Genomic DNA, 24486 nt, shown 5'->3' on the forward strand with positions numbered 1-24486 from the left:
AAAGAGGAGGTCAGGTAAACTGTTTCCCACAGGAAATTCTCCTTGGACAAAGGGATTTGCCCACCCTGGAAAGCAATATCATTTTAACTACAGCAATGCAGTGATATGTAGAATGTATGTGTAACAGATAAAGCTACTCATACAGTGCTATCACAAAAAACAAAAAACAAACAAAAAAACAAACAAACAAAAACACACACACACAAAAAAAACCCCAACAACAACAACAAAAAACCAAACCAAACCAAATCAAACAAACAAACAAACAAACAAACAAACAAACAAAAAAAAAAAAAAAAAAAAAAAAAAAAAAAAAAAAAAACACAAAAAAACCCAAAAAGAATTAGGGATATGCCTTCCAATAAAGAGGCAAAACAGGCTAGATTGGACCACCTTAAAGAAAAGAAAGATTACGTCTATTCTGACAGGGCTGCACAGTGATTTTGCAATGAAGCAATGAGGTCTGCTGGTTCTTATGCAGTATTTCAGAACTTGGGGAAGATGGAAATTTTCAAGATGGTCTGTTTAGGAAGTTGCAAAATGCAGAACTCTGAACTTATTCTGTGATTCTCACATTTTAAATTTCAGCAAAAACCACCAAACCCCAGTAAAAGAACTGAAATGTAACTGTCTGATTTCACATTTATCAAACCATAGAGTTTCAAGTGACCCAATCAGGCTGCTCTTGGCACACCAGATGGGGTTTGCATCTGCTCCTGTCCCATGGTCCCAGAAAGAAAGAATGACTCTCCATTCATACCTAACCATGACCTCCACTGGGGAGGGAAATGAGAGCCCAAACGGATGAAAAAATCTCACCCTGGGGCTTCCAGTGACTCAGCAGCAGAGGCAGCCCCAGCCTGCCTCTGTTGAGCCATGAAAAAGCTGATTTATAGATCCTGCTGCATCCAAAGGGGCAGGTTTTCATTCTTTTCACCTCAAACTTCCAGAGTAAATTTTCTAACACTTTATTTCCCTGGGCAAAAACAACACATGATTTCCCCTTTATAATGGCTCACCTTTTTTCATCAAGAGATTTCTTTTGCTCAAATTTCCATTACACAATTCTAATGCAAATGCTCTGTCGGGAAATTCTGTAACAGAATCCTTTAGATACGGCCATGCCAAAAGATATGAACGCCAAAACATCTGTGAAAGTGCTTGGAATACTCTTCCACAACAAACCTCAGTATCTTCTCTTGTTTGAGCATTTGGGACAGTGGCCAGGAGAAAAAAGGTCTCCAAATTTTAATAGCATATTTTTCTTCCTTTTGCTTTTTTGGAAGCATGCTGATAACAGTGCACAGCAATGTCTCCAGCCCAGAGGGGATATTTTTTAAAAGGCAGCACCTCGAGTTACTGATGTAATGCAAGCCAACAACAAAGCCAGAAAAAGATTAAGGCCAAACTTGACAAAACATTTCCATTCATAAAGAAGCCACTGCAGTCCAGACCTGAGAAGAGGTGGGACATACCCCAATAATTTGAGAAATGTGCATGAAACAGCCCCTCCAGATCTTTAGCTCTGCACCAAAGTTCCCTTTTCCTCCGTGAGTTCTTCAGCAGCAACATATTGGTGCCATGGGAATTCTAAACAGCTGGGCTGAACCCTTCCCTCTGTAAACAAAAACTTCCTAATATCACGTGCAAGAATTAATTTCCACGTGGTACTTGAAACAGAAAAACACTGCCCATCCCTTCTGCAGCAAATGTGATATGCATGGGCAGGAAACATGGCATCTGTACCATCCAAAACAACCACCAGGTCCGAGATGTCCTTGGCAGAGCCCTCAGCTCACCCCCACAGAGGAGCTCCAGGGCTGCAAATCTTCCCCACTGCCAGCTGAGCACAAAGATGCCAACTTCCAGAGGAAGCAAACGCCTCCCAGCATTGGCACAGAATGTACAGAGCAGGGCTGACACACTGTCAGCATGGTGGGTTGAAGTGACTGAAGAAAAATTGCAGGTTATGTGGTAAGCCACAAAACTTTCTAAGGGGAGAACCCCAGAATCTCAGTGTAGTTGAAAAACAGACTGTCCAGTTTTAGTTCTGGACATCAAGAGTTTTCCTTAGTAACTACTTGGCTTCCTATTTTTTCCTCCTCCTATGATGCTCTGTTACAAGGGAAAAAGCCAGGAGAAAAATGACTAATCTTCCAGATAACTTTGAAGACCCTTGCCTCCAAGAAATTATCTTGTCATACTTTGAAATGAATCACTGCCTCACTTTTGATCCCATTTTCACAGCAGAAAGCATCTCACCAGAAAACCATTCCTAGGAACTGAATTCTAGCTTTGCTGTGTGAAATTAACTTTTTAACGTAATCCTGCTTTTTAACAGGATTGAAAAAAAAAAAAAAAAAGGCCAAAAACCCAACCTTCTCCTTACCTCATCCTTTTCAAAGTCTTCATCAATTTCAAACACATGGCTTGGAATCTTGTCTGGCCTAAAGGATTTGCTGAAATCACAACACATTTTCATGTTTAATGAATGGAACATGAGGGTGGTATGAGCCAGCAGCTGATGCTGGATCCAGAAGCAACAGCCAACTGCAGGCTATAGAGCACAGAAGATGAATTGCAAGAGCCTACAGCTCCTTACAGCTGGGGAAAGCTAAGTTCTGAGTGCATTTCATGGAAATTAGGCACAAGCAGTCTGTAATTAGCTTTCTCTTGATAGCTGTTGGATTCTGCAGAGCTTTTGCTGACTTGCATTTATGGAACAAAGAAAGAGAGCACTCTAGTTTGTCTTCCATCTTTACTAAAAAAGAAGCAAGATCAGACTACAAGATTATTCACAAATTTTAACATTATTTCATCAATACTATGATTCCATTGCTGCCTCACATTCCCTCAAGACCCTCAGAACAGATCTACTGCATCCAATTAAGAAGAAAAAGCATTTAACAAGCTTCCAGCACACGAGCAGCCTGGACAGGGGTCCAGACATACTCAGAGTGTGGGCAGTGAGAGCAGAGCAGGCACCACCACAGAGAAAATAACAACCCATCAGAAAACCTGGATATGATACAAATACACAGAGATGTATGTGCCTGTCTGAAAAACCCAATTAGCTCTGGAGCTGGAAGCACTGGCACAGCCCAGCGTTTCCAAGCACGTAACTCCCCAGCAGTGCCAGCACCAGCAGCAATATCACATCACCCTCTCTGTACTGGGGGCACAAGGAAAATCTGCTCAGCATGGGAACACTGGGTGAGGCACACAGGGAACATCAGCCCAGCAGGACAATGAGGCTCCTGGGTTAGGATGTGCAGACACTATTTATCCTGCCATGGGTCAGGGCTGCAGCCTGTCCTCACCCCAAATGGAGGGGGTGTGCACACACTGGCAGATGGGATGTGAAGCACTGACCCATGTAACACTTTGGGCACCTCCCTGGCAGAGCTGAGGGCAATGGAAAATACAAACCTCTGGCTCTAACCTGCAGTGTGACATGCCTCTGGAGGAGAGGCTGCCTGTGGGACAGGCATCAGGGAAAGGGCAGACTGCTCCTGCTAAGCCTTGTGATCACATATTAGCATTCCAAGGGAGCACGACACTTACCATGGCAACATCCGAAAGTCCCCTGAGTATTCCTCATATTTGTAGTTTACCACGAACCAGTCAGAGCTGTAGGTTTTAATGCACTGAAAGGAAAACAATACAGCTCTTAGAAAGCTACAGCAGGCTAAACAAAGCCCAGCACCAGTCTGAGAGGTTACACACTGCAGGGTGAGGTAAGCACAGGCGGGAAGGGCGTGGGCAAGGCTGCTTCACTTGTTTCATGTAGCAGTGCAGAATTTAATAAGGAACCCTTTCAGCACAAAGACAGAAATCACACAGCATCTGGCCTGCCACACAGCTAGATTTTCTGTTTACATCTCTCCAAGGCTCTAAAACAGGAGTAGTGATTTGGGAGGAGGCTGTTTTTCAGAAAGCAAAAGTTTTCTGTGCTCAGAAACAACCGTGTCTAACTCAACACCAATCATCACTTTTTGTTCCACTGCACTTGAAGGGAATGGTCCTGGAGAGCAGCACTGCACAACAATCCCACAGCACTCCAGATGCCCCAGGGAGGTGATGGATCCCCTCCTGGTCAGGCAAGTGGTGCAAAGCCACACACCTTGGCTGTGTACAAAACCCATGCAAAGGCACTCTGCACATGAGATACCTGTGAGAACTCTGCTGTGCAGCAGGTCAGGCAGTGCTTCCCACAAAGGAAAAGCTACAGCTGAGCATCTTGTCCAAGGGCTATAAACTGCTGAAGGCAGGTGTCACCTGGGCTTTGCCCCTACCTCTTTGACAAAGAGACTCTGAGCTTTCTTCAGGGCATCTTCTGGCACTGTTGACTGCACAGTCCTTCTCTGTCGGCCGATGACCGAGATCTGCAGGAAAAAGGAAAACACCTTTTCAGCAGAAACACCATCTTCAGGGCTTGACATTCACTTCGAATAAATGTGGTGGGCCTAAACCACCACAGTGGGTCATCTTGGGTTTATGTGTCAGTAACGCAGCCAAAATTAGCATGTGGTTAATGGTGGAAATTTTCCAAGGTAAGCAGGACAGGAGACGAGTGAGCCTCAAACATGGGAAGCAGCCAGAGGGAACTCACAGACACATCTTCAATGGGAAATATCAGGAGGTCCCGGAGGGGATCACTGTAGATCTGAACTCTGCGTTGGAGGATCACGTTCTCATAGTCCAAAGGTTCCACCACTTTAGTTTTTTCCTGCAGGGAAAACAGATGACGAAAAATAAATCACATATATGTAACACCTACAATAACCAGTAACTAGCATCTTGTGCTTAATTTCAAACTGTGTGACCACTGGACTGCCCATTATTCAGCACTCTGATACCCCTGTGATGCAGGTAATCACTGATGAGGATGTTTTGCAGAGAGGGAAGTGAGGGGTTAAGTTTTAAGTAATAAGCTACAGGAGGAAACAAAGCACTGTGCTGCTCTGTCTCAGCACAGTCTCTAATTTCTTAATGGAGCAAGAAAGGCTTCTGGACAGGTCATAGCTTTAACAGCTGCAGGATCCAGCATCTTTATGTTTGAGCAGCTCATCTGTACAGCTTGGAAAAAATACATGCTCCTGCACTGGCTCTGCTCAGCTAGGGGCTGGTTTTGCTTGAGGAGGAGATGAGAGCTGTGCTCTCCCTAGGAATGATGAGAGCAAGGCTGCTGCTTCTACTGCCAAAGCAGGAATCTCAGCCCATGGAAGAAAAGCAGCATCCCTCTGGAAAGACAGGAAAGCCCTCTCCATAAATCGCACCCCAGACACAGCCAAAGGCTAGAGCCCAGTTTTATTCTCACTCACATTTCAGGGAAGCAAGAGGAACTTCTCAAAAAACCTTGGAGTCACGAGCAAAAACTATTAGGAGAGCTTCATTACATTTCCTATTGCACCAATTTTGTCTGTGTAACAAGTCCACAAAACAGAACTCAGTAAAATGAGAAAAACACAACTTCTGAAGCAGGCAAATGCCATCTCAGCTGCCCAGCCTGACTTCAGATTTCATGAGCAAGAGTCAGGCTCTCACCACTGCATTGTGACAATCAAACTTCACACCAAAAGCCAACCAGTGACTCCGTATGGGAGTGGTCACAATAAAGCAGGAACTAAGTTCTGACCCATCACCCTTGCCTTGTTTTGAATCCTGACCAAAATCCTGATGCTTGGCCCTGCCATGGACAGTACTTATGAAACCCCTGCAGTAGCACATGATGCCATGTGCCTCTGGACATGACATCCTTGCAGGACAACATGCTTGGACTCTCCACCCTAGGAAGAGGAACATCAGATGCTTCTCCATGGGCAGCAAATGTTACCCACCAGTCAAATGGCTTTTCTGGGATGAATTGTTCACCACGACTGGGGTTAAAGATGACACTGATACAAGGTCTGCTGCTGAACACAAAACAACTTGCAGCTTAAAAACACTAGTCCCAAATGAGGACTGAAAGCTCAGCATTGTATAACACCATTGGATAAATGCCACACACCCAGAGCCCAAACAAATCAAGACTTTCTGTGACATGTGAGATAAGCAGGGAAGTAAATGCTGCTCCTCCATAACCAATCCTAGGCAAAGGTCCTATGCTTGTTCTGTGCTTTTGGTTCCTGAGGACCTGGGATACATTAATGAAATACCTCCTGCTTCAGACAGTTTTGCATTTAAAATATTTCCCTTCCATGCTGCAGAAATCCAGCATGAATTACCTCTGAAAAAGTTCCCTTCTTATCTACTCTCTGAAAACTTTGCTTTGCTGCTCGCACAGTCCTGAAAGGAACCTCACACTCCTCAGATTACCAGTGAGAAACACAAAGGTCAGCCAGCAGAGAGCCCAGGCTGTGTGCCAGAGCACCCCAGGGCTGCTGCCTGCTCCCTCAGCCACGAGGGATTTGGGAACAGGGTGACAAATGCTGACAGTCCCAATGCACACACAGAACTTCTTGCCTCTACATTCAAAACCTGAGCTGTACAGGAACTTTATAAGGAAAGAAAGAGTCTATCTGATAAACATGAGTGTGAAAAACCCTACAGGTAAACAGAGAAAAGGACCTCATTTACTCTAAGTCAGTCTCATGCTCATTAAATGCTTAATTGAATTTGGTTAATCATCTGAAACACCGGTCTTATTTCAGGACAGCACTGTGCACTTCTGAAAGTCTGCCCAGCTTTGCAAATTAATGTGAATTAACAGGACATCTATTTGCAGGTCTGGGCCCCCAAAGCCTGTCCTCCCCACGACATCAGGCAGGGCCCCACAGAGCAGGCACACAGCCCTCTGCCAGCCTCTCTGACTGGCTGCAGCAATCCTGGCAAAACTCAGCAGCCCTGGTGGGTTAAAGCAGTGCCATGACCTTGTAGTGATGTATCTGAATAACTTAGGCCATTCCCTGTACCACTCAAACTATTTGCAGGTAAGAAGCTGCCTGCAATCTCGTTTTCAGAGTTCTCAGGAATTCATCAAGGCTACTGAAAAAACAACAGGACTAAAATAAGGACCAAGAACCTAAAAAACTGTCTACAAAAATTGCAAAATTTAGGTAGAGGACACACAGTGTGACAATGGACATTTGATCAATTAGGTGCTCTGAAGGATGTGTGCCTGCCACATGGACAAGTGGCTTAGCCAAATGAGAGACACCTGTATGCCTGGACAGTAGTGCTAGAATCTATATCTGTGGTTTAATGTAAACAATAAATCAGCTACTGTTGGAATCATATTGATTTTTCCCCTGCAATGACCCTGAGAACTTGCACCAGGCCCCCTCTCACCTCACCCTGCAGCAGCTGTAACAGTAAATTAGAGTCCCTCTATGAGCCTTCCACATCTCTTTGGGAATGCAGGTCTTCCAATCACACAGTATTTTTAGTCCTTTTTTCACTTTGCAACATGGTCCTGAAACTAGGACTGTGTTTCTAAAGCTGTCCTTGTAAAAAGTTGGGGCTTTGATGAAATTTCTTTTCTAGATCTGACACCTCTGATGACCAGCAAGACAAAGTCCTGACAGTCATCCTCATGGGATTCAATGACAGCTAAAGGGTAAGAGCTGAAAAGGACTCCAGATCCTCACATGAGATGTCTGAAGACTCATAGAGCACTGCCTACAACAAATACAAATATATATATCAGTAAAACTTGCTGCAGCCCTTCTAGTCTGGTGGATGTAATGATATTGGAAAAAATGTGTGGTGCAGGCTATGATCTATAATTTCACAAACCAATGCCAGGCCCTGTGACAAGCATCTGATGACTGAGGGATGGAGAGATGTGCACTGGCACCTAGAAGGGTTCTGCAGCACCCAGACAGGTATTTCTCCCCTGGAGCTGTTAGAAATACACTCCCTAGTGCTCCCCTGCCCCAAGGTGTGCAAATTCCCAGTTTCAGCACAGAGCAGCCCTCCATTCCCTGCAGCTCAGTGTCACACTGGCCATGCTCACACCCAGCACACCACCCCAGGCCACAACAGAACCACAGACATGGCTCTAAAGCAAAGCCACAAGATGTAGGTCAACCTGTTTGTGAGCAAAGCAGCTGCTCAGGGAAAGGATGTGGCCTGGCTCCTGCCTGCCCTCAAAGAAACAAACTCCTCTATCCATCCTAAAGAGTGCAGGCTGCCCAGTGGGACCAGGCATGTCCCTGCAAACAGACCCATGGAGTAAGGAGATAGCCATCCCAAATATTCATTGCCCTTTTGACCCTTTGAGTCCACACACTCTCATCAGCCCAGAAAGGTTGGAGATAAAGCTTTAAATGCTGGAAATGGGATTTCAAAGTCTTAGTTTTCCTGGAGGTTGAAGTGTACACCCCACACCACCCTGGGCTCAGATCACACTGCCCAGTACTGTCACAACAGCAGATGGCACCCACCAAAGTCATTACAAAAGCAGAGGAAAAACTATTACACTAAAGTAATTAGAGTCTTAGAAACCACAAATTCCTCCACAGGGGAAGCCAATACCCAAGTACAAAGAAATGCTGCCAGTCCAGCAACAAAATCAATCCACTTCTGCAGGAAAAAACGTGCAGTGCTGCCAGAGGCATCCTGCTCTGTGGCACACAGGCAGTAGCTCTTCACCCAGGGCAGGCAGACACTGCACTGTGATGCTCTCAGGCTCCTCTGAGCTCCTGAGAACACAGCAGGGAGAGGCTGGGGTGAGTTGCCCTCTTCTGTGGTCCCTGTGGATGCTGCACCCAAGCAAACCCACCCAGCAGCAGCATCCAGCCCAAAGCTCTGCAGCTCACTGTGCTGGGAAAAAAAAAAAAAAAAAAAAAAACAAACAAACAAACAAACAAACAAACAAAAAAAAAAAAAAAAAAAAAAAAAAAAAAAAAAAAACAAACAAAAACACAAGGGAAATATCTCAGAGAAAAAACAAACACAGTTTTAAACAAACATAACATGAGAGTAGTGCAGCCTCCCAGATAAGCCCACTCGTCCCTCTTTAAAAGATCTCAGGTTCAAGCCCCTCACACCAGCCTGTTCCCAAAAACACACATTGCTCTTTCTGTCCTCTGCTTCTGCCCCAAGACTGCTGCTCCCCCAGTACCAGAGGGTTGTCTGCAGTGCTGGAGCCCCCATCCACGCTGGGTCACGAGGCTCCACTTGGACAACAGCACAGGCAGAACAACAGCCTGTCAATTGGAGTATTGACTCCCCACCACCAGAGAGTTGGCTGGCATTTTAACAGGAAATTCAGAGAGATTACTTCAACAGAAACATGCCCACAAACACCAACACCAGGCTCTGCCTTCGGCCAAGCATGAGCACAAAGAGCCCAGAATGAGGGAAAACCCAAGTAAGGTCCTTGTCCTCAGTGTCCTGCTGTCAGCCTAAGCCCAAACCCTCCCCACAACAGAAACCACCAGAGAGAGAGAGCAAAGAAAAGGTTTAGCAAGGGAATTATCCATTAACAAAGAGGGGGATACTTAAATCAGATTAAATTGTCACCTTTCTGCATAGTGTATAAAATTCCTTTTATTTGCTTTATAAACAAAGGCTCACAATGACGGCTTGGCTGTATTGAATAGGAAAGTATAGGAAACAACATCCCTATTTTAAACTTTTAGTGCCTGAAAACCAGCAGCCACCTGTCTTCCAGTGTCCTGCATTTGAATACCATAAAAACACACCACTTTTTTGTTATATATGATTAATGTTTTCCTGAGATGCATTTCTCCCAGAACCACAACAGATGTACCCCAAGTGATGTGAACACACAGAATAAAAAATGTTTCACTTGGGGATTTTTTTTAAGAAGTGGCCAAAGGAAAACTGTGAGAAAGCTTTTGAATTTTCAGTCCTATCAGTTCAGCCCTCATTTAAAACAACATCCAGTGAAGAAAAACGACAAACCAGGCTGGTTTGGCTCCAGTGTAACCCATTTTCTGGTCCCTTTGCAGTGACACAAGTCCTGAGCAGCCACGGGCGCAGCGGAAGCCAAGCCCAGCACTGGAGCTGCACCACACTTGACTTTCACTTCTCGTGGTCCCAACGGCCCCCAAACACACACAAACACACACACCCCGCCCTGCAACGCTTCCTGGGGCCTTCCACTGAAAAACCTGTAGGTTCAGCAGCCCCCAGCATGTGACTTTTTCTCACATCCTCAGAAACGAAACCCTGCCCGGTTGTGTGCAGCCACATTTCAAAGCAGCACCAGAGACACAAACGAGGTGTTTTAAAAAGTTCTGGCTGTTTACAGCAGCTGAAGAGAGAGGGAGGAAGAGGACAGATCACGTGCATGTATATAACTGTGTTATCTCAGAGTGTACAACTGTGCCCCAAAATTTAGCAACCATTTTACAGCCTGTTTGCTGCCTCATCTCTTGCAACTCTGTAGTGCACTCACGTGGAACGCCAAGAAAAAGCCCACATTTTAAAATAAATACCAAAGGGCCAAGTAGGTGAAATACACAAAAAACGCAAGGAAAAGTCAGTTTGGAGAATTAAAAGCTTAAAAAAAGGGAAAATTGAGGGGTACAACTACCCTTGGGACACACCTATCACGGCTAAAATCACATCACTTCTGAGACTGGCAACACTCCAGGGCAGAGAGACCACTCCCCGTTGCAGTGCCCAATCCAGAAATGTGAGGATACTTCAAAAACAGCAGAGAGAAGTCCCCATTTTTTTTGTTTTCCTCAAGGAACCTGACTGTACATGAGAAAATTCAAATGATGCCTGGGAACTGAGCAAACTCACTTGGCAAACCATATGGGCATATGGAATCAAGCAATTTCTATCCACAGAAAAGCTTTTCCACAGCCAGGGATTCAAAGATCAGGTCAGGGCAAACTCAAACTGTGTGGTCTTTAAGAGCTTTTCTTTTTTAGTATCACATTTGTGACTCCTCACTTTTTCCACCCCCAGTTCCTGCGCTGCCATCTGATCCCATTTACACACTCTCACTCAGGCTTGCAGAAAGGCTACAGAGCTCAATTTACAAAAGCTCAGATTCACAGAGAAGTCATCATTCCAGACTGCTGGGCGTAGGAAAGAATAATGAAAACCCATAAACTCTGGTTTGGCCATCCAATGTTTATGGAACTGCCATAAACCTCTGCAAAGCCAGAATAAAGCCTGTGCCCCAATGACTTTGCCTTCAAAACTCCAGGAGGAGGGAAGAGGTGGGAACAGAGATCAGGGGAGGAAGGGCAAGCAGGGAGACAGTGTGAGTCAGCACATATGGCAGCAGTCACAACACAGTGCAGCCCTGCTGATGCCAAGAAGTTTGTGGGCTTCTCTGCAAAGCCACATTTTGGGAAGAAATCAGCAGGGAGGCAATGAGGCAGCTCTCAGCAGGTGATGGGGAGCTTATGTCCATGAGGCTGCTGCAAACCCAGCACTCAGCTGGATGTAGCAGATGCACAACGCTAAAACCTCAAGGATGAAAAATGGTTGATAAAGCTGGGTATGAGCAAGCCAAAACTATTTTTACACTGGCCAGAAAGAAGGAAGTTTTAAAACACAAGAAAAATGTCCAGCCAGGAATCCTGGTTCTGCCAGAATCCTCTGAAGACACCAGAACACTGAGACACCACCTGGGACAGATGAGAGGGATGGACTGTAGGGTGGGCATGCAAACACACAGACCATCTTGGGAAATGGCAAGGGAGGAAAACCTCACCAGAAGGAGGAGGAGCAGGGGAAGGGTCGCAGGAACTGGCCCAAGGTAGTGCAGGGGAGGGCAGAATGGGGGATGGGGGTGTTACCCATCTGGGGATGGATCTGTGCAGGGGCCACATCATGGGAAGCAAGAACTGTTCAAAGGTTGAGCTGTGTAGCTGTGAGAGGCAGGAGATGGGGTCAGGGAGGCCAAGAGGGGCTGGCAGAGAAGGTGTGCACTGCAGACGAGGAGAGGAGCCCCATGGGCAATCAGGAAGGGAAGAGGGAATTGATGAGGAGAAGGGGCCAGCCAGGGAGTGATCAGGTGCTAACACAGCTCAGAGCAAGGCTCTGCACAGCCCTCCACGGGCAGCAGGAGAGCAACCTCCTAAACAGATCATTGCTGAGGGTCTCATTAGACAGGGCTCTGGGTCAGAGCCCACACACTCCCATCTCCATCCAGGAGTTAAGTGCCAGACTGTGCCACACTGCAGCTCTAAATGCACAAGGCTGCTGTGCCCCACTCTTCCTCTGCTCTGCATTGCATGGAAATGGCTGCACCTTTCAGGAGCTCTCAGAGAAATAAAAAGCCATGTCAGGGGGAAGGGGAGGATGAGTGCACAGCCCTGGCACCCTGCAAGAAAACATTTGCAGTGGAAATGACTCACTCTTTCCATCCGAAAGCTCGGAGAGAAAAGCCAGCCCCCTCTCTTGTTCTTCCCTCCACCCAAGTTCTGTGCAGAAGCATTTCACCAACCCACTCCTCTCCCCTCCTGCATCAATGGCCCTGGGTGGCACCAGGATCCGGTACTTTGTAAGGTGGATGTCTCCTTTTTTCAATGTAATGCCCACTTTCCAGTGAAAGAGCAAGTGTCTACAGTCACAGTGCTGTCCTTGAGAGCAACACAATACTGGTGCAAGACACCAGCTTGGAGAAGGCTTGAAGAAACAGTCAAAAAGTTGATGTCAGTGTAGACATGCAAACATTACCCTAGACCTGTCAAATAAAATGAATCCAGGGCTTGAAGTGTCTTCAAGTTGGTTTAGAAGTTTCAGGAAGCCAGAATAATCAGCATATGACTCTTCATTTTCCTTCCACTTACTCAGAAATGGACTCCACAGCCTTTAGCAGATCCCATTCCGAAGCAGAGTTCTGCAGCCACGAGGGGCAGGAACGCTGTTTTTTTCCTGAAAGCTTGACATTCTTGCATAATCACTTAGGCAAACAGCCCTCAGAAAGCAGCTGCATTGCAATGAAGCAGCAGCAAGAGTTCACAGCCCAAGCCTGAGTGACCCTGCCTAGAAGGCAGTGCTGCCACTGCAGCCCACCTGCACTTCTCCTTCACACACCACCTCTGAAAGCCTTGAGCAGGTGCAGAGTCAGCAGGAAAAGCACTGGCAAGTGGTAGCTGGGGGCATGACCCATGTCTGGCATGAGCACACACTAGAGATGACCAAGTCCTGTTTCTGTACAGGGCAGTGCATGAGGACAAGCATGTGAGATTGCTTTCCTCTCCCCCTGTTCCTGACCCTCCTCAGGATCACCAAGTGCTCCTGTGTGACAGTGACACCTCAGCACACATTGCCATGCAGTCTCCAGCCACAGCACCTGAAGTCCCCTGAGTCCCTGCCTGCACAAGCACATCCTGCCTCAAATCCAGCCCTCCTCCTCGAGTTGTAGAGGGAGGGGTCAGGGTGGCTCTATATCAGCCAAACTGCACCTGCATCCAGCTGAGCATCTGCTGCAGAGCACGAGAGATGTGCAAACACATCACAGCTTTGATTTTCTCCTCTGAAAATAATAGAGCTAATAGAAATTGGCAAAAGGGTACTGGTCTCTATGGGACAGCTGAATGTCTGGCAGATAGAACTCCTCAAAACATTCTGTAAGCACAGGCATGCTAAAAAAAGGAAAATAGTAATTACAATGACAATAATACATGCTATTTATTTAGGTTCTTAACTGGAACATCCCAAAGTACTTTTCAGATGTCACTTGTATTTCATCATTTATTTATGTAGTATCAGTTTTATATTTAGCATCCAAATCCAGAATAGTCAGCTCCAGAACATCTTAAAGCAATTAATGGCACATAAGCAGAACCCCTCCCTTTCCTGTCTGTCTCAAACTCTTGTTTTTCTCTTAGGAAACCACTCGCACGCAGGGCTGAGCCAACAGCACAGCTGCTGCCCCAGGCGAGCAGGGGAACACTCCCAGCCCCACTGGGGCAAGGACAGAGCCCAGGACAAGGGGAAGGGACCTGTCCAAGCCCCTGGAGCAGCAGTTGGGAAAAAAAACATAGCAGGAAGCCACAGACCAGTTTTGGGCTGCCTCAGCAATACAGTGAACACCCCAGCAGTCAGCCAAACCCCAACCATGTCAGTGGTGGTTTCAGCAGCCCAGGAAGTTGTGTCAGCCTCATCTGTGCTCCATTTTCAGGCTGCAGGCATTGGATACAGGTGCAAAGGGGCTGTAAAGCTAAACTCTGTTCCCCCCAGCAAATGCAGGAGAGGCTGTGGGTGAACTCTGCAAAGGACAGACTTTTTGAGGCTTCAACCCACCCACAGACAAAATACTGCTGTCAACAGCAGCACCTCAAAGCTTCCCCAAATAAAAACATTTATACAACTGCCAGCATCGTGTAACAGAACAAGGGAGAGTTTAGGACTCCACAGGCACAGAGAGGAAGGCAGAACTGTAAGAAAAACCTGTCTGAGTCCAGCGCAACTCTACTGGAACCCCAAAATGCCATGGAAAGCAGTTCTCTGCTGGAAGCTGGGTTTGTCTCCCTAAACAGCAGTTTTGTGGGCATTCAGCCCACCCCAGCCAGCACCATCACCTCCCTCCAAGAGACAGAGACTCTGTTTTCCTCTCCTGACCAGGACCTTTCTACCTGCCCCTGTCACAAATGCAGCTCTTGCCAAGCCTCTCGTGGCCCTGTGTCCCCCCATCCCTTTCTGGCTGGCACAACAGCTCCCTTGAGTCCCTGCTCCAGCTCACCCCCTGTCCCCAAGGGCTGACTGAATGCAGAGTCTGTGCTTGGCAGGCTGACAGAGCCCTGGCAGACAAGGAGACAGCTGCCCTTCTGAGCCCTGTCTTCCTCCAGACCTCTGGCACACGTGCCCTGCCCCACACACAGACACTGCAGCCCAGCCCACATCCCAGGCTCTTGACCACTGCCAAAATACAGTTACATGTGTGGCTGTCATGGCTCTCCAGAGCAATGAACGACACTCTGACACCACCAGCTCCTACTACTGCACAGGGGAGATGTTTTTCCTGGCTTCTCCCAGGAAAAGGATGCAGTGTCCTTGCTCAGGGGACAGAGAGGCCAGGCTGCAGTGGGGATGTCACCCAGCATGGAGCCAGGGGCAGGATGAAGGAGTGGGGAATGCTGTGGACCAGCACAGAGCCTCCTTCCAAACGCAACCACTCACCAGGAGCAGTCCTGTGACTGGAGATATTAATAGGGGAGAGAAGAAACTGCTTTTCAGAGAGAAAGAGGGGTGAGAAAGGGGTCAGGAAAAAAAGCAGCCCTGACCCCATTAGAGAAGCAGCAGGAGGCAAGGAAAAACTCTAAAGATAAGTCAGGGCTGTGTTGAAGGAAAGAGGAGCCAGCAAGGGAGAGCTTTGATTTGTAGTTTTAAGGGGAATGAAAGAGATGGAGAGAGTTGGTGGCAGGGAAACATAATCCAGCATTTTTAAGATGACAGCAATGGCCACAAATGTGTAAGAAACTACTCTTTTCTTCCTTGTACAAAGCAGGAGTGAGAGGCCCATTAACCAGGGATGCTGAAGCACACATGTACCCCACGTCTGGCTGCTGTCCAGGTCCTGTGTGTGACCGTGACTTGCATTCTCAGGCCACAGAAATGTCAAAAGCTTTGTGCAATTTTGCACCATTAGAGATGATAAATCAGCATGCAGAGGACTAAGTGAAATAATGAAAGAGCCACCCAGCTGCATATAGAAAATGATGCTACACTACCCACTACAGCAGGTAGCTGAAGGGGAGAAAAGGGCCACTGAATAAAGGAATCAATATGATTCCAACAGCAGCTGATTTATTGTTTACATTAAACCACAGTTATAGGTTCTAGCACTACTGTCCAGGCATACAGGTGTCTCTCATTTGGCTAAGCCACTTGTCCATGAGGCAGGCACACATGCTTCAGGGCACCTAATTGATCAAGTGTCTATCATCAACACACTGTGTGTCCTCTAAGTTTTGCATTTTTTGTAAACAGTTTCTCAGGCTCTTGGTCCTTATTTTAGTCCTGTTGTTTTTTCAGGAGCCTTGATGAATTCCTGGGAACTCTGAAAATGAGATTGCAGGCAGCTTCTTATCTACAACAGTTCGGGTGGTACAGAGAATGGCCTGTTATACAGACACATTCCTACAGATAGCCTGCTTCAAATGCTCCTGGTGGTGGGGGACATACCTGCAAATATCTCCAGATACCAGAATAGGCTGAAACAAAGCCCAGGAGCCATCTCCTCACTGGATTCTGAGTGCACAAATCCCAGCTGCAGTACTGGCAATTGGCTGCAGGCACCACCACCAACCATCTGTTCCAGGCGTTTCACTGCACTGAGGGATGTGGGTTGGGGCAGATGCTGCCAATGCAGGGACACCTGCAATTTTCATGACATTGTCCTCAGCACAGAACATATCTCTCTCAAACCTGCCTAGAGAATGCTAAAACCCCAGCCAGCAAAACGTGGTAAGAGATAAACACATGTAAGGACTGGATGCTTTGTTCTCTTCCTAGAGCTTTCCTACAGCAGGCAGGAGGATGCAAACATTTAAACAATGCCTTGGGGAAAAAAAATAAATTGTGCCCGTTAAAAGCTTGTCATTGCCTCCAAAAACTTTGAGAATTGGACACATTGACTGCAGCTCATTCTATAACAGTCACACCTCAGCATATAGGCAGTCATAGTAGAGCAAGGGAGTGCTCCACCTGTTAAGGACCAGGTATCAGTAGGAGATTCGTCCCCATATAGCTGCAGAGTGTACTTAGAGCCTTGCTCCTCTCCATGAAGTGATGCCCTTCATCCACTCCACAACTGGTGTGTGCTCAGGCAGGAGCAAACCCAGCCACTTCCTTGGCACACCATTGCCCAGGCCACGCACTCAGCCAGGCCTGGGCTAAATCCAGCCCCTCAGGGCACACAGGAGCCCTGATTCAGGAAAGCATGTGATTCATTTTAAGAATGCTTTTAAGTGTTTTCTTGAATAAGCCCCTGTGAACAACATTCTCTGCACAAACATCTCCACAGGAGTCACCAGGGGTAGCTGAGGTGGCAGCTCTGGAGGCACCCAGGCACAGCAGGTAAGTCCTGCCCTGGTTAAACCAACAGCAAAACTCCCGCCCACTTACGCAGGGGCAGAATTTCCTCCCATGCCTCATATATGTCTGTTTTTCTATGTAAAATGTGCAAACGCAGCATGTTGACTACCCCCAGGGGGAACACGCATATATTCTGTCTCTCTGGAGTGCCAAGATCACTACAAACGCTGCATATAAACAGGCTTCGCATTGATCAAAGTGAATTTAGCTTATTAAAAGAGTATTCTATGCAGAAAGCTGATTTCCTCTGCATGAGCATAAATTAAAACACTAATAATATAGTTTAAGCTGGAAGAAAAAAAAAAAAAAAAAAAAAAAAAAAAAAAAAAAAAAAAAGAAAGAAAGAACAAAATGCCTTTTTGCCTCCAGTCAAAACCTCCTTGGTATCACCATTAAGGAGCTTTATATCTCCTTTTTGTGTCTGACTGAAACTGAGCCACCCATAGGAGCCCAGCCCAGCCAGGATCAAACAAAACCCATCTCCTCCTGGCAAGCTGCCCACCCTCTCATAGGGAGCTTTCAGGGAGCACATCCCACAGCACCACATAACACAGAGAGCAGACACTTGCTCTGAATACTCTGCATGGCAAGGATCCATCCAGTTGTTTGTAAGCAGAGGTTCTTCCACTGCTAGCAGATGCATGGCCCAGACCCATGGGTGCCACCAAGCTGTGCCCTGGGGGTACCCAGAGATGCTCCCCTGGCCTGGCTGACCCAATGTAGGCAAATCCTTCGCAGCTGCTCCATCTCAGATAAGATAATACTCTGGCTCTGCACACTTTTCTAAAATCTTCACGGCAAAGCAGTAAATGGATCTTCAGTTAAAATGTATAGAAATGATCTAAAGAAAATCAGAGCTATTGTGCGAGACTCAAAATTGCCACCAGATGACTGGGTTTGGCAGCACTGTGGGAAAATGCATCATCTGTGTTTTGTCAAGTGCTTGCTGCTCTGATCTCGTGCTTCCCACACTTTTAATTTCTCTGTCACGACACAGGGAACGACACTTCTGGAAAATCTGCACGTGGGTTGAGACGCAGCCCCCTCTCCTTGCAGGGCCCCAGAGGTGCTGAGCACATCCCAAAGAGACAGGGGAGGCACAGGGTGTCTCTCAGCTTTGGCCTCACATCCACCCAAACAAGTGCAGCTGATTTGGATCCTTAGGCAGAAGGAAGGGCCTTTGCTGTTGTCCCCCTGGCAGTGTCACAAGGCTCAGGATCTCATTTACACACATGTGCTCTTAAACTGCTCAACTCTATGATGCCCCATGCCCTCCATGGGGTGCAGATGAGGTGAAGGAGAGGGGCACAGGCACTTCCATCAGAACAAGGACTGCACACCTGAGCACACAGGTGTATCCTGCTGACAAGTGTCTGAGCTTTGCAGCTGCCCAGGTCCCACATCAGCCAGTGCCTCCAAGCAGGGCTCTCCTGCCTTGCTGCTCATCTCTCCCACTATTACTCAGCAACATCAGAGGATGGGAGGAAGGAGATTGCACTGAAGGTCTGAGCCAAAATCACCCATCTCCATCCACTGCCAAAGGTCCCTGGCTGTTCTCTTTCAGCTCTAGCCCAGATGCCTCTCCCAGGTATCATCAGCACTTTGACTCTGAAGTTGCACTTCTAACACAGTATTTTACTGTTGGTGCCTCAAGGTTTAAGCTGCAGGTCATCTTTCAGTTAAGAATGGTTTAAGTTATCACACTTGGGCTTTGGCTGCTCCTTTCTTTAACCTAATCTTAAAATTTCCCTTTATCTTTCAAGTGTGCCATTAATCCCACCTGTCAACAAACACTTCCACTAAATTTGTCTGTTTATTTAAACAGTGACATTATTTGTCAATTAGCCTGCCAAAACTTCATCCCCAGTTGTAATCAGTAGCACACATCAGGGACCATTCAAAGCCGAAATTGATACAATCTGCCCAGCAGCCTCTTGAAGAAAAGAGCGCAGAGAGAAGCCAGGCTCCCACAGAGTCCGCAGCACCCTGGCACTCCCAGCTGCTCTGCAGGGCTGTGCCTGCTTTCAAGGGATTCCTGCTGAACTATTCCTCCCTTACACAGCCTGTCTGAGAAGGAGGTGCAAGGCCAGAATGAGAGCCACGATGCTGGGAACAGCAGCAGAGTAAGAGGGAACAAGAGCCCCAAGTGAACCACACTCCATCCTTCCCCATGCTTCTCCCACAGGGCCCAAAGTGCCCCCGAGCTCCCCACCACAGCCTGTGCTTACTTCCACTGCTGCAGCTCCAGATTGCAGCTCCAGGTTATAACTCTGCTTACCCTGACAGGAACAGCACTGTCTGCATCCTAGCAGCTGGTCCAAAGGGCAGTGTGTAGACACAGGCACTCCAGGACACCTTGGAAAGGGACAACCTCCCCTCACTGCCAACCACCACCATATGCAACACTTCCCTTTCACAAGCACAAAGGAGCAAAGCCCAGCCAAAGTCAGCAACATAAACATTCTCCTTGCACTGGACAGCTATAAATCGAAGACCAGGAACAAAAATAAGATGGCATGGGCTTCACTGCACCTGCAAGACGGCAGCTTTGTAACCACACTGTACCAGACACTGCACTCCCTCAGGCTGGACACGGTGCCTCTGGCTGGAGAGTCATCTCCTTTAACACACAAATTGTGGCTCTGCACAAGCTGACCACTTCCATGACGTTAAAAGCTTTCCTCACTGAGCTGTTTTCATTTATGAGCGTTTCATTCACTGACTACAAACAGCCTCTTACTCCAGACAGCTCCTTGTCTGAGAAGTGCCCTGAATGCTCAAAGTGCTGAGCTCAACCAACACAGTGAAAAGAGCTCCACGGTGCCCACTCCTCCTGGGGATGAAGGTGTGTGCTTTGGTATCTACAGCATTAGCTCTGCTCACCACCCCTTCATCTCCTTCATGCTCACCACCAGAGACACCTGTGCTTTCAGCTACAATTCCCCCTAGGGAAGCAGACAGCCAAAGCACTTGACAAGATGACTGAGGGAGTATTGAACTATTCACATACTTTTTATTGACTCAACATCACCTGCTGTGTCCAGGATGCAGGAAGAGGATGGATCCTTCAGGCAAAGCCTCCAGTGCAACTCCAGTGTGCTTCAGAAAGTCCTAGTTCCTGACATCCTGAGACACAGTGCATCACTTGCTGCCAGCCTGCTCCATCCAGTTATCAAATGCCAGCTCCTACTCCCCACGTACCCACTGGCCACCCCCTGCCTCCCAGAGGCAGCCCTGAGCTCAGCACTGCCCCAGGGTGAGGCACTGAGCTGGGATCACAGTCCTGATGCTGGGCCCTTCCACCTGCCCTACACTGCCTGTGGCAAGGAGAGGGCAGATGGGATGGGGAGGTGCTCACACAGGGCTCTGCAGCTGCCCAGCACCATCAGCACCAAAACCACGACTCACCTTGGGAACAGGATCAGAAACTATGACTTCTCAGTCTCACCCTCACTGCACCACTCCCCACCATCATTTCCCAGGCTCCTCCCTGTACCCTCCCAACAGCCACAACACCAATGCACAGACATCCCTTCCTCACAAAGATGACAAACTAGTACAGATGAGAGCCAGCCTTTTGCTGGAACAAACCTCATCCTTAATCACTAAGGAAGGTCAAAATGCCATCTGAGACAGTCCTATAAGCTTGTGCCATCTCCTTCTCCACTCCTTGACCACTGCAGTGTCTTATGGCTCTTCCTAGTGATGCAGAAGTGCTGGGATTTATTCATTGCTGCTAAACTGTCAAAAGCAGGAAACTCTGCCAGGACCTAGGGATCAGAAACACCTGCCCTCACCCTCCTCTGGTGCTTGGCTGCAAACACACGAGGCAGCACAGCAGCTCTGGGGATTTGCCTGCCAGAAAGAGAGAGAAGTTGGCAGGGGGAGCAGGGGCAATGAAATCCTAGAGAGGATCAGAGAAAGAGTGGCTGCCTGACAGACTCTGACAGCTTCTCTGGGTTCCTGTCAAGGTTTTATTTATCTTCATCTGCAGTCCCACCCATCTCGTCCCCTGAGAGAGAAGGAACCTGACACAGGCACCACATAACCATTGGCCTGTAGGACACCAGAGCTCTTCTGGTCCTATATATGTGATTTTATTTTTAATGAAAAGTTCCACCAGCTTGCACAAAGCCTTTGTCCCTGTGTGTTGTTGAAAGAGGGAAAGCAAATCACATGGAAGCCCATAAGGATCCCCAAACAACTGTACATAGAAAACAAAAACTAACACAGGAAAATCAGGTTATATTATCACCTTTTTTTTTTTTTTTTTTTAGGCTTAGAAATCTATAAATTTACAAGAAAACTCTGTTTTTAAAAGAAACGTTCAAACATCTCAATTTATTAAACACCACATGCCATTCAATCTAATAGCAGACAACTAATAGGAATTATTTGCCGAACTTGTCCTGCTCTTTCTGCATATCCCATTGCCTAACCTTTCTTCCATCAAAGTCAAGGTCAAAGTTGATTACACGCTAGAGTAATTCAATGAGCACCAGTGAAACACAACCAACAAAGCCCCGGGAAGCTGTAAGCTGACCCCGGCATCCTCCCAAGGCACAGCACTACCGTTTGCACAGCTGCGAGCACAACAAAGACAACCTGCTGCAGCATCCCACATGCCGGGATGAAGCGCATCTGATAACGCGTGTGACTTTCACCCCAGACACTTGAGCGCGATTCCCGGGATATATCAGGCTCCCGGCTTACACCAGTGCCTGTGCCTCCCACCTTGCGGGGTCGTGCCCTTCACTCCTGCCCTATCCATGAGCCGCTTTCACATTGTCCGCGCCCTGTTACTCCGTCACCTGTCCGCGCTCACGGGTTCCCGTTAATTCCCTGAGATCCTCCCGGCTCCGAGCGCTCACAGGGGCGGCGGCAGGTGGGGTGGCGGGCAGGATGGCACGGCACAACACACACACACAGATCTCTCCCAAAGAAGGATCCCCGTCCCCTGTTTTGCCCAGCCGCGCCCTCCTCACCCTTTGCCCAGCGCTTCCCAAACCCTGCCCCGCCGCGCCCTGCGCATCCCCCGCTCTGCCCTTTCTCCAGATCGTCCCCAGCCCCTTCCTCTTCCTCTCCCCGCTCTCGGCGCATCCCCTGCCCATCCCTGCCCCTTCCCATCGCCGCCGGGCTCCTCCCGCTGCCGCCCATCCGAGCGGGACCGGGCGCGGCTCCTCCCGGGCGCTCACCAGGACGAAGGAGCTGCGCACCGCCTCCGAGACGCTCTGCCGCAGCTCGGCCGCCGTGCCCGGCTTGCTGAGCCGCTTCGTGAACTTCCTCACTTCCGACATGGCGACATGATCCGCGCCCAGCCGAGCCGAGCCGAGCCGAGCCGAGCCTCAAGCTCCTTTTCGCGCTCCCTTTGGCGCTCCCTCCCTCCTCGCCGGGCGGGCGGGCGCGGCCGGGGCGGGGCGGGCGGAGCGGCGGGGCGGGGACGGGAGGGTCCCTGCTGGCCCCGCCCCGCCCGGCCCCGCTTTGTCCCCGCCGCAGGTGCTCCAGATCCCGCCCTGGCACAGGGATAGCCCCGGTGTCTCGGCCGGGCACGGCCGGACCGGGTCCCGCCGGTACCGCAAAGGATGCTCGCGGTGCGGCTCCGGGGGGTGCAGCGGAGACTTGGCCAGCGAGGGCACCCCCGGGGCTCGCCCGAGGGCACTGGAGGGGCTGGACGTTTAGAACAGCGTTCTGAATCAGAAAATAGTGATTGAAGTAGAGGAAAAATATTGTACGAAATTTCTATGCTTAACTCTGCTTTATCTCTCTTTCGGCGGAGACTCGGTTCCCTTGGGCTGGTGACCTCCCTGCTCTACCAGGTGCTCCTGCAAGGCTAAGCTGGATGCAGGACAAGACATTTCTGCTGAGCATCTCTGTGCTAGTTGGGGTTGCATTAAATTTATTTTTCCCCGGGATGTTTTGGGTCTGTGCTGGGAACTGTGTTGATAATTAGGGATGTTTTCCTCACTGCTGAGCAGCGTTGACACAGAGTGAAGGTAAGAGCTTTTCTGCTCCTCACCCCACCCCAAAATTGCTGAAGGTGCAAGAAGGATTTGAAAGGGAACACAGCCAGGACAGCTCACCCCAGCTGACCAAAGGGACATCCCACACACTATGACTTCAGCTGACTGGTATCAAGCTGGGTCAGAAGAAGGGAATGGAGACATTCAGAGTGTCACCATTACTCATGAGGGAGCTCTGCTGTCCTGGGGATGGCTGAACACCCGTCTGCCCTAGGAAATTGCAAATGAATTCCTTGTTTTGCTTTGCCTGTGTGAGTGACTTTTTCTTATTAAACTGTATTTAGTTTCCTCACTTACACCATTTGGATTCTCCTCCCACATCCCACCGGGGGCAAGGGATGGAACAACTGTGTGCACTGAGCTGTGAGCTGGGGTTTAATGAGAAAATATCCAACCTATTGAGTTTGCAATAGGAAAGTGCTTTGATTAGAGAGGCCATGATCACATTTGCTTGCCCAGCTGCAAAATCAAGAAGTAAGGATATGAAAAGAAGGTTTCTTAGGACTCAGTTCCTACTCCTCATTACTTTGTCATTGTGCATTTCTTTGAAGGATGGTGATTTTGAAATTACAATAGAGAACCTTTGTTTTGTTCATTAAAGCTTGTTATTTTTTTATTATTATTTTGTCTGTTGTGTCTTCACAGCAAGATAGTGGATTGAATAGAGTTGCCATATAATCATAGGAATTTACACACATTGTGCCATATGACTGATTAAATACTATCTACAAGGATCTCACTGGAATTATAGGCATGCCACAACTCACACAACATATGGAGAAATAGTTTTGATTATGAGAGCCAATCTGTAGGGGGTAATGAATACAGCCATTATGATCCAAACCATTCAAAATGTTATTTGTGACTCCTAAAGCATGCAAGCCAGTTATTGTTCTGTTTCTTAGCAGTTCACTAAAGGGGCAAGCAGTCACCATTTCATATGAAACATTGCTCTTGTTTTTTATATCAGAGGCAGAACAAATCTGAAATTTTATTGCTAATTATCAAATATCTAGTAGATAGAAATATCTAGTGGGATAGAAAAAGTTGATGAGTTAAAGAATTCGCATTTTCACAAACATGAAGCCTTTCCATACCTAAGTTAAATGAAAACCATTGTGGTGCACAATTCCAGTAGCAGCACAGTGAGGCCCACTTCCTTATCCCCACACCCATGAACGTTCTTGCAGAGATATTTATCAACCACTTCAAACCCTCATAGCACAGCTCCAGAGACTCCCCTGCAGTGAACTGGCAAATAAAATTATTAGGTCTCTTTCAGCTGGTCACAAAAGAACAGGTAACACAATGAAGCTTGTCACATGAGTGTTCATCCTGGCTGCCTGGGAGAGCCACTGGCCCTGTGGGTCCTCAGAGGGTGCTGGGCACTGCAGGAGTGTCCACACCAGTGACTGGGGTCAACACCTGTGGCAAAGCCATTCCTGTCTTCCATTTGCTACCTCAGGAAAAGTTCTGAGAATCAGAG

The 24486-nt window shown here is 47.9% G+C and overlaps 1 protein-coding gene across 3 annotated transcripts in view; it reads right to left on the reverse strand.

Moving 5' to 3' along the window:
* DOCK11 (dedicator of cytokinesis 11) overlaps positions 1–22277 on the reverse strand; it is a gene marked incomplete at its 5' end in the record, with an annotated part of 78118 nt that extends 55841 nt beyond the window's left edge. For 2 of the 3 annotated variants that reach the window (XM_083883616.1, XM_083883615.1), the window contains 5 exons: positions 2390–2459; positions 3565–3647; positions 4296–4385; positions 4613–4729; positions 22176–22277. In XM_083883616.1, coding sequence (XP_083739742.1) covers positions 2390–2459; positions 3565–3647; positions 4296–4385; positions 4613–4729; positions 22176–22277 — 462 coding nt within the window. Of the gene's footprint in view, positions 1–2389; positions 2460–3564; positions 3648–4295; positions 4386–4612; positions 4730–12293; positions 12340–22175 lie in introns of those variants that run through there. The other variant, XM_083883617.1, reaches the window with a different exon arrangement.
* Positions 22278–24486: the final 2209 nt, after the last annotated feature.

This window comes from Zosterops lateralis, assembly GCF_965231275.1.
Source record: "Zosterops lateralis genome assembly, chromosome: Z".
NCBI classification, from domain to species: Eukaryota; Metazoa; Chordata; class Aves; order Passeriformes; family Zosteropidae; genus Zosterops; species Zosterops lateralis.